Source organism: Phyllobates terribilis, unplaced genomic scaffold (assembly GCF_046119375.1).
Source record: "Phyllobates terribilis strain yellow unplaced genomic scaffold, ASM4611937v1 Scaffold_1__5_contigs__length_1240528914, whole genome shotgun sequence".
NCBI classification, from domain to species: domain Eukaryota; kingdom Metazoa; phylum Chordata; class Amphibia; order Anura; family Dendrobatidae; genus Phyllobates; species Phyllobates terribilis.
Genome location: NW_027362761.1, coordinates 664,154,697 through 664,164,969, shown reverse-complemented (window position 1 = coordinate 664,164,969; position 10,273 = coordinate 664,154,697). Strand labels below are relative to the sequence as shown.

At 43.1% G+C, this 10,273-nt stretch overlaps 1 protein-coding gene across 4 annotated transcripts in view; it reads right to left on the bottom strand.

Annotated features, from left to right (window-relative positions):
- Positions 1 to 1,258: 1,258 nt before the first annotated feature.
- CRTC1 (CREB regulated transcription coactivator 1) overlaps positions 1,259 to 10,273 on the bottom strand; it is a 581,448-nt gene continuing 572,433 nt past the window's right edge. For all 4 annotated transcript variants that reach the window (XM_073684981.1, XM_073684999.1, XM_073684990.1 and 1 more), the window contains 2 exons: positions 3,734 to 3,914; positions 1,259 to 3,595 (listed from right to left, as the gene is read on the bottom strand). In XM_073684981.1, coding sequence (XP_073541082.1) covers positions 3,384 to 3,595; positions 3,734 to 3,914 — 393 coding nt within the window. In that variant the 3' untranslated portion in view covers positions 1,259 to 3,383. The remainder of the gene's footprint in view (positions 3,596 to 3,733; positions 3,915 to 10,273) is intronic.

The following is a 10,273-nucleotide window of genomic DNA, read 5'->3' as shown; positions in this document are numbered from 1 at the left end:
TGAAGGTTTTATCACTAGGGGATTATCATTACCAGGTCTAATGTGCATAGACTGCTAGCCCGACCACACTCCCTCCTTTGATAAGCAGCTCACCCATCAATAAACTATTTACACAGACAGCCTAGTGTGGGCAGGGGTGGCTTTCTCAGCTCTGCTTCATATTACATCTAAGAACTCTAAGGCCGGTTTCACACGTCCTCATTTTTCCGGTACCAGAAAAACCCGTACCGGAGATATCTGTGTCCATATGTGGCAACAGTGTGCCGCATCAGGAGAACACGTACCGGCGCCTGGGAATCAGTGTACAGTTAACGCTGTTCCCAAGCGCCGGGTGCTGAACACTGCCCTCATCATTGTCCCTTGCTCATGCTGATCACATGTTGGGAGTAGTAGTCTGCTCCCGCAGTGTCTTGGTGTAAAAATAAGAATAAAATAATAAAATCCTTATATTCACCTGTTCGGAGATGTCCCCCGCTGTAATCCTCTGACTGCTGACGCCGAGGAGCAGTGGAGAATGAGCAGCTTCACCGAATGGGCCCCGGAGCTGTGCTGAGCTCGGGAGTGGTGTCCGGCAACTCAGTGAGCTCCACTCAGTGCAAAGCCCCGCTCGCTGGAGCGGCTCATTCTCCCCGGCATCAGTGGTCAGAGGATTACAGTGAGGGACATCTCCGGACAGGTGAGTATGAAGATTTTATTATTTTAGTCTTATTTTTACACATGGGACACTGTGGGAGCAGACTACTACTCCCAACATTGTCCCTTGCAAGTGCTGATCACAGCGTGAGCAAGGGACAAAGATGAGGGCAGTGTAAAGCACCCAGAGCTTGGGAACAGCGCTAACTGTACACTGATTCCCAGGGGCCGGTACGTGTCACACTGATGACACATAGATGTCATCCGTGTGTGCTCAGGGTGGTACATTTTGAGGACCGTGCAATGTGTAAAAAATGGACATGTCAGCGTGTGGAGCACACGGACACACTGTCCGTGGAAACATACTGACATGTGCGCAGACCCATAGATTTGAATGGGTCTGCGTGTCAGGGTCTCCAGTGTGGAAACTGTCACAACACATAACGGACAAACTGACATGTGAAAGAGCCCCAAGATTGTATCAGAACCACTGCACCCAGTCGTCTAAGTGATACATCGTTGGAATCAGGGTCTCTTTTCCTAAATTATGCTGCTCTCCGATAAAGTAGCAAAAACCTGGTGGCAGATTACATTTAAGGAAAATGCAAAAAATATGTATAAAAAGTTTTGTGAAAAATGTCTTTTATTATATTTTTTAAACAAGGATTAGGTAGCACACAGAATACAACAAGATGCTAAAAGTTAAGTCTGTAATCAGATTCTGTGCTCCAACTGTCAGCATTTTGAACATCATTTTCAAATGTTAGCAAAAACGGATTAGTACTTTATAAATTGCAGGTAGCTTGGAGTGGCTATGTGTTTGTATTTGATCAAAACTCAGAACAGTTATTTCAAGATTTACCAATGAGACAACACAGATCAAACCTTACATATGCAACTCTATGATTTACAAACAACAACTGTTAATAGATCAAATTCTAAATAAAAAAATGAAACCAAAAGGCAAAAAAAGGCTTTCCATTTCCTACCTGATTGAACAGATATTTCGATATAATTTTCCGCAAGTATTTCAGACTAAATTGAATACATTTAAATTTTTTTTCCCCGCATAGAACCTTACTCAGTCACATATTTTGTGGATTAGCTTTAATCTTTTGCTAAAGGGCCCTGAACACAAAGCATGTGAGAAATTAATGCTGAAGGGTTTTATACTGGAGGTAACATGGCCAATATTAATTTTGTTCTAATGCTAATTTTATCAGTTCAGTTTTTTAGACACATGCTTACACACTGATAGTAATCTTATGCTCCTGCCAAGGTCATGTTTGCAAAATTCACAAACTTCTTGGGTATTAGTCCTTAGGAGCGAGAGATTCCGGTTCACTTTGTAAAATACTTTCATACAGCTATGCATGGTGAAATCATTGTGTGCACCGCGCAGAGCCACATCTTACCATAGCACAGTCTGATGTTTTTGTGAAATAATTTGTCCATGAAGCTGCAATTTCAATGCAGGAAAAAGCTTGCATTACAAATATGCAGCAAAGACACCTCCTCAATGGCACAGGCATGCTTTGTTGGTGTAGTTAGAATACAAAGAGGAGAAAATAACAAGTATTAGGCTGCTATCACACTTCCAGCAGAATTAAAACAAGATTGATAGTCTGTAAACTCTATGTTGCTGTGTAATTATGACTAATTTGAATGAAACTATAGAACGATTAGGATTAAGCAAATGACAGGCATGGTTTGTCCATCCTTTCTAAGTACATTTGTTGGTAAGATTTACAAAGAATTCCCTTTTCAGAATTCTACAGAAATCAATTTCCAGTTTGCATACAAAACAAAAAAGTGCCATTTTGAAGCATCACAGCACTCCATATCTTTAAAGCAATTACATATCATAGGAAATGTAATAGCAGTATTTAACATGATTGCTGCTGGCCTATTCCTGCAGCAACTGGGTCAAGAGACCAAGAAACAAAACAATGAACAAAATACACCATAAGGCCACGTTCACACATTCAGTATTTGGTCAGTATTTTATATCAGTATTTGTAAGCCACAACCAGGAGTGAGTGATAAATGCAGAAGTGGTGACGTGTTTCTATTATACTTTTCCTCTGATTGTTCCTCTCCTGATTTTGGCTTACATATACTGATGTAATATACTGATCAAATACTGAAAGTGTGAACATGGCCTTAAAGGGAATAGAAAGAAGCTTGCATAAGGTGGATTTAGCTACAGGAAAATCTCTACTTAAGATCATTTCCATCCTCTCCATCTCAGCTTCAATCAAACCAACAAATTTCTTTATGAATTAGAGAGCAGGTAACAGTGTCCACATGCAGCACATTCACATCAAAAAAGTTGAACCATATGTTGGAAAAATAGAAGTTATGCTCCGGCCTTTCATCCCGGTTTCAATTTTGTATGCAGCATTATTAGATATAGCTTGCGAAGAACACAGAATTCCTATATAGCGCTCCTTACGTTTCCTACATTTCAGGCAGGTGTTTAAGTTGGTTCACCAAGGACAAGTTTGGTGGTGAGTGTGGGGATTTCATGTGCAGTCCTTCATTAAGCTGCAATGAGTGAATTACAAGATCTAAAACATGTTACACAATGAGGGGTTTCTAGCATTGCAAGCTTGGGAGAACAAGATTTTACTCATTGTACATCACAGAGCGACACCTCTCAGCAGTTGCCTTAGACTTGGCTGACCTACTGAACTTTTATGCTTAGCCGTAGAAGGGGCAGCAATTTTTTTAATTTGGTAGTGTTTTCTCTACAGTCGGTCCATTCTGAAAGTATCTTCTGTGGCAGGGTCAGTCAAGACCATGTCTGGGTCGTTAAGCATATGCAGTCCATCCAAAGTTAAAGGATCAATTTTCAGTTCATCCAATGGAAACTGTGAATCAGAGTCAAAACTCACATCTCCAACCACATCCAATGTATTGGTAAGTTCCTTTGATAAACTTGGGGGAGACTCCCCAGTTACTGTAAAAAGAAAGATTTGCAAAGTTATATACCTGAATATTATGGTGATTGTAATTGTAGGTCTCATGGATTACAACAATTAGATCTCTAGCCAATGCCGCATGCATTTCAAACTTATGCATATTACAAATCGTTTACCTGTAAGGATAATGTTCGGTATGTTGCCATGGCTAGAATAATTAATCTGCTGAGAATCTGGTAAAGTACTGTGACCACTTGTAAGTCCCATCATAGCGGCCTGAGAATAGTTGAGGGTCGAGCAAGGATTATAAAGAGTGTTGGAGCTAATTGCATTTTCGATCATGTTAAACTGTTCAAGCTGCAGAAAAAAATAAGTAGACAGTATAAATTATACATACAAAGCAAATGTAAAAAGCCATAAAGCAATAATTAGCATCAAGTACAAAATAGTTAAAGTGATCACATTAGTTGAGCATCTTTTCCAGTTACGCCATGAATAAAACGGTTATCCTTTGTGTTCACACATGTACATGATATGATTCAAAGTGCCCATGTGACTGTTCTAGGACTCTTAAGCTGAATCTGTAAACTGATACATGCTACCCAATCCGTGTGCAGCATGTATCAAACACTTGCTATCATACTTTCTAAAGGGGGTGTACTAGGTACTAACCATGCAGGGTGCCTAAACTTTTACATCAGCCCATTTTCCTTTTTGTAGTTTTTAAAATGTAAAAGATGAAAATATACAGTACAGACCAAACGTTTGGACACACCTTCTCATTTAAAGATTTTTCTGTATTTTCATGACTTTGAAAATTGTACATTCACACTGAGGGCATCAAAACTATGAATTAACACATGTGGAATTATATCGTTAACAAAAAAGTGTGAAACAACTGAAAATATGTCTTATAGTCTAGGTTCTTCAAAGTAGCCACCTTTTGCTTTGATGACTGCTTTTTGGTCTGTACTGTATGTAAAAAGGCAGTGTACACAAGAAGCAACAAACTTAATTATCCAGGTTAATTACCATGCAAAAGAGAGCCCCTGGTAGCACAGAGACTAGAAAAATGTACCTTGTGCCTAGTAATAGAGATATGTGTGCCGAATAGATACCGTTTAACATATGGGCCAGGCACTGAATGAGTTGTGTATTTGATTAGAGATAAAGAGTACAAAACGTGAAGAGATAGGAAACATCTCGTTAAGCGTCAAAGGGAATCCATCACACTCATGGACATTCACATTTGCCAGACACTGAGGCACCGAAGGAAAATATGGAATAGGGGAATTTCTATAATTCTGATTGTGATGGGACATATATTTTTAGTGGCAGGGCTATTTGGGGAACAGTATGCATATTTTTTCATAACTGTGAGCCCTGCCAGTGAGCTGTAACTCAACAGGTAAAAGATAACTGACAGCAGCCATGTCATGTTTGATATCTAAGGAAAGATAAAATCCCAATAAAAAACATGACATCAATTGCTAACTTCTGCGATCAACAAGAGAGGAGTAATTGCAGAAATTATGGATTTAATAAAACCATGAAGGGCTGAGACCAGCCCACAACCCGGCCTACGTGAGGTCATCACAGGGAGAGTGTGTTGGCAGGACCCAATTGGGCATAAAAGATCAAGTCGAATATTGAGCTGGGTTTGTGCTGAGAGATACATTTTTCGTGTAAGCAGGGGCCACGCTCTCGTAACGGTCAATCGGAGTACTCTCCTTCGGCTAAACTGAATCGTCTCTGCGATCGGTATAGTAAATTCTTCTGTTAATCCCTTTTATTTTCTGCAACTGTATATGCTGTATTGTTTGGTCCCCTTTGTAAAATCGTTTGTATATTTTTCAGAAACACTGCCTCCCTTTGAATTAAAAAGCAAATTTAATAGTTCTGTTTCTTCTGTTCTGTAATCGTGCCTCCCCGAAGCCATATACGTTACCAGAAAGCAGGCGTTCAATCCGCCTTTAATGTATTTTAATAGTTAAAGAGAAACTAATTTGTGGTGTCAGCTAATAATCTTCCCTGGGTTATCGTGAAGCTTTGAGTGATCGTACGGCGGTATATACACATATTCCATGCATTGGAATTCGGAGGTGTGTATGCCATACACTCGCTGTTAGCTTTCCAATAAATAATAAGCGAGAACAGCCTGCGGTCCCCTCGGTTGATCGTCGGACAATCGTGTAATAGTCCGGACGATAGGGGGCAGCAGAGAGCTGTTCACTCAAGAGATCACAGTGGTGGTCTCTGTGATTAATCGGGATCATGTGAATCCCTGACAACCATGTATGGGAATGATCGGGTTATCCCGCCCACTGGGATGACGCGAAGCACCTTCATTGCATGATTGGTTTCATGCGCTCGTCGGGATGATGCTGGGCCTTGGTGTTGTTTGAGTGGCCCGGCTATTAGTGACGTGGCGGTGAAGCTGACCATTTGGATTGGTGGACGTGACCCAGACATACAGGGGTCTTATTGGACTAGGTGTGCAGGCCCTTTACACGGTTCGGCGGTCTATTTGTGGGGCGAATCAGATGTAATCGAGCCCCCTTCATATGATTGGTTAAGGGGTGTATCTGGTAATCAGGGAGGTGGGGAATACCTACCTATTTAAAGATGGTGGTTTAACCGTCAAACGTGACATGTTATTAATGCTGTATATCATGACATTGAATGCACTTAGTTCACATTATTTACAGCTAGCCCTTGATGACTCAAAGCAATAACATAATACTTGATGAAACGCGTAGGGATCGTTCTCTTCGGTGCGGATATCTAAATGTTTACAATAAATCTTGGCACTAGAAATGCCCACTACAACTAGTGGTCATTTCGGTCATTGTGATCATCAAAATTAGTGGTTATTTTCAGGATTTGGGCTCGTTCTCTATAGGTGCTGAGGGTTAAAATCTTGTCAATACTGGCACTATTAGTGTCCACTACAAATATTGCTCACTTACATAGAGTTTAGTGTTACCACTAAAACTGGTGAGTATATTTAGGATCTTATAAAGTGCTGAGATTTTTTGAACTATTTGGTTACACCACAGGTACACAAGATAATTAGTGGTCACTACCAACATTCAGCAAGATCATCATGAATTAGCGCTGTTACCCAATAATACGTTGATCATATTTTTGAATCAGCAATAAATTGGGTGTTGAGACTGTTTTTTTTAGCAATAATCATAGTATCAAATCGACACTAAATATTGCTCAAACATCATAGCTATTGGAATGTTAGAAAATAGGGTTTGTTGTATGATATACTTATCTGGCCCTGTGAGACAATAGGTACATTTTGGTGTGGTTAGTGATTTGATTTTAATAAATATTACAAGTTATATTTTATACTATTACATTTATATTTGACATTGAATGAGAAGATTTTAGGCTGGCTCCATATGTGGAGAAACTCCAGGACCCCAGAGAGCAACAGATCCTGAGCTGGTATAGACGTAGTGCCCACAATCTGCCCATCGAGTCCGGATGGCACAGACACAACTACAAGAGCATGGAGGACAGATTGTGCCCACAATGTGACCTGGAGGATGAGACCCACTCTCTGCAACACTGAACCAAATACTCAGCAGTGAGGGACACTCACTTCAGCAGACTTTCTGATCTCTTCCCAAATTTCAGCTCCATGAAAGAGGAAGAGAAAACTTATATCCTGCTGGCAGAAGAAGAGAGTGGGGTGGAGTTAGCAGCACAATATGTGAGCGCATGCCATGGGCTGCGAGGAAAAAGACTGATATGCCATGAACTTCTATTGCCCCCACCCTGAAGGTGCCCCATCCATCGTCCTCACAGTCCCTACCAATCATCCTCACAGTCCCTATCCCTCTGTGCACATGCTTTGGCAAAAATAATGTTTATTTGACCTTGCCAATAAAACTTCTTTGAATTGAATATATGCACACACACACACACATATATACACATACATATATACACATACATACATATACATACTGTGACAGGATCACTGGTAAAGTGCTGGAGGGGAGATATGTTTACCTGAGGCTATTCGCTTCAGTGAACTAAAAAACATTAAATTTCCTCCAGCATATTATTTGTTGAGAGGTGTTAAGCCTATAGTAAAAGGGAGTGTTTTTTTGTTAATGACTATTGTGAAGGGTGGGAGGTCATTCACCATATTTCTCTAATCAGGGGAGTGGGCTTTAAATAGACAGCCTTGACACTCAGGTGTGGTCAGTACCTGGAGGCCAGCTCCAGAGAGAGGAGAGTGTGTTTGTTCCGGAAAAAACTGAACCGTGTGGTTTTTGTTAACCCTGAGTGGCCGGGACACCGGCAGGTGCAATGACTATGCTGGATTTTTTCTCAATTTTGTTTAGCCATTATGCCAGATGGGCTACGTTTATGTTTCATGAACTTTGCATTGGTTTATGCTGCTGAATAAACCAACTGAAAATTTAAAGAGACAGTGTCACTTGTTTACCTCTGCATACAGCCAAGTAAGTCGCTTTACCACAGTTGGTGTTATAAGTGCGGGTGGCGATCCCAGCGAACACTTGTGACTGTTATAAGAGGCGCTGCATGTCTTGGATGAAGGCGCCCGTAAGCCAGCAAGTGACGCTGGACAAAATGCAGAACCTGCTTAAGCGTTTGTTGCAGGCACAGCAGGCGCAGCAAACGCATCACCAGCAGAGCATGCAGCAGCACCTGCAGAGCCAGCAGAACATACAGCAGCTGCAATGGGAGCAGCAGGAGACAAATAAACTACTGATGCAACAGATCCAACAGCAGCAGCAGCAACAGCTAGAATACCAGTACAGACAACAGCAGCAGCAGATTGAGCTACTGACAGAGGCAGTTCGCGGGAGGCTGGCAAGTCCAGAAAACGGTAAGACGGGCCATGCAGAAGACCATCGAGGATGATGTAGAAGCCTTTCTGACAGTCTTTGAGAGGGTGGCTAATCGGGAGAGACTTCCACCAGAACAGTGGGCAGAGGTTCTGGCTCCATATTTGTCGGGTGAACCCCAAAAGGCATATTATGACTTAGCACTGCAGGATGCCAAAGAATATGACAAACTAAAGACAGAGATCCCGGCACGCCTGGGAGTGAATATGGCAATGAGAGCCCAACGAGTCTACCACTGGTCGTATGCTGGCACAAACCCCCTTGTTCACAGATGTTTGACCTGCTGCATCTCATTCAGAAGTGGTTGCAGCCAGAGTCTTCCACTCCTGCCCAGATGGTCGAGTGGATGGTGATTGATAGGTTCATACACTCCCTTCCTAAGTCGGTACAGACTTGGGTCGCCCAAGGCGATCCCCAGAATGCAGACCACCTCATCGGCCTAGTAGGGAGGTACCAGGTCATTGAGAAATCCCTTGGGAAACTGGGTATAGTCACTTGCCCGTACTGGGATACCCAAAAGGGGGCGGGGTCACCACGGAAGGGGTTCAGAGCTACAACTAGGGGGCGTCCCACTTCCTCTGAAGGTGCTGCAAAGACTGCTATGAGGGATGTGGTTTGTTGGCGGTGTCACAACCATTGGACAAGAAGCCGCCTGGTGTCATATGTCCCGTGATCCAATGAACAGCAGCCTAGGCAGACGGTGTTCATATTATGGTTATCCAGCCTGCAGTATGGACGGTCAACCCGGCGATGGGCCGTAGGGCATGTGCAGTGTCCACTAATGGAGTAAGGGTGCTTGGACTATTGGACTCTGGTGACCCTAATCAGTGGCACCCTTCCCCACCAGTTGATCCCTACCAAAACTGTGGGCGTCCACTGCATACATGGGGACGCCAAGAATTACCCGGTGGTCAGAGAGACAGTCAGAACAGACTGCGGCGCCCAATCCCACAAGGTCGGTGTGGTCAAGGACCTGATACATCCCGTCATATTGGGGCGCGATTTTCCCTTGTTCTGGGACTCATGAGGGAAGGGATCCAGACTGACTCACGTGGACAAAACCCAGGACCCAAGAGAAATACTCAGGTTCGACATCGGAAGTGGATGAGTTCCCACTTTGTGTCCTTGCCGAGGACGAGACTGACCAAGGTGGCCGACCTCCCTGAATTGAAGGTCCCCGGAGAGAACTTTGGGTCAGCTCAAGTTTGGGACTTGACCTTGAAAGGGGCGTGGGACAATGCTACTGATTGTAATGGTATTGCTCAAGAGCTGGGGGTGGACACCAGGTACCCACACTTTGCAGCTCAGGGGGAGCTATTATAGCGAGTAACTAAAATAAAAGGTGAAGAGGTAGTGGAACAACTGTTAGTTCCAGGGCCATACCGTCGGAGGGTGTTAGACATGGCCCACTCACATATTCTGGGGGGACACCCAGGGGTTGAGAAAACCCAGGAGAGAATAATGAGGAGGTTCTATTGGCCAGGATGTTACCGGGAAATCTTAGACTATTGTAGGTCCTGCCTCACCTGCCAGATAACAGCGTCCACCTCCCATTTCCGTAGTCCCTTAGTTTCACTACTGGTGATAGAGGGCCCCTTTGAGAGAATTGCTATGGACCTAGTGGGGCCCTTGGTGGCCTCTGGGCTGATTTGACTAATACCTTCTGGTGGTCAGTCAGGTCTTTTTCTCCTTGGCCAAGTAAGACGCTTCTGGCGTTGTCTATTGGTCATGAGTGGCTTGACACAAGGAATGTGACACTTTTAGCCCATGTCATGAAAATGTCTGTGTGGTGGCTCTTGAAGCAATGACTCCAGCAGCAGT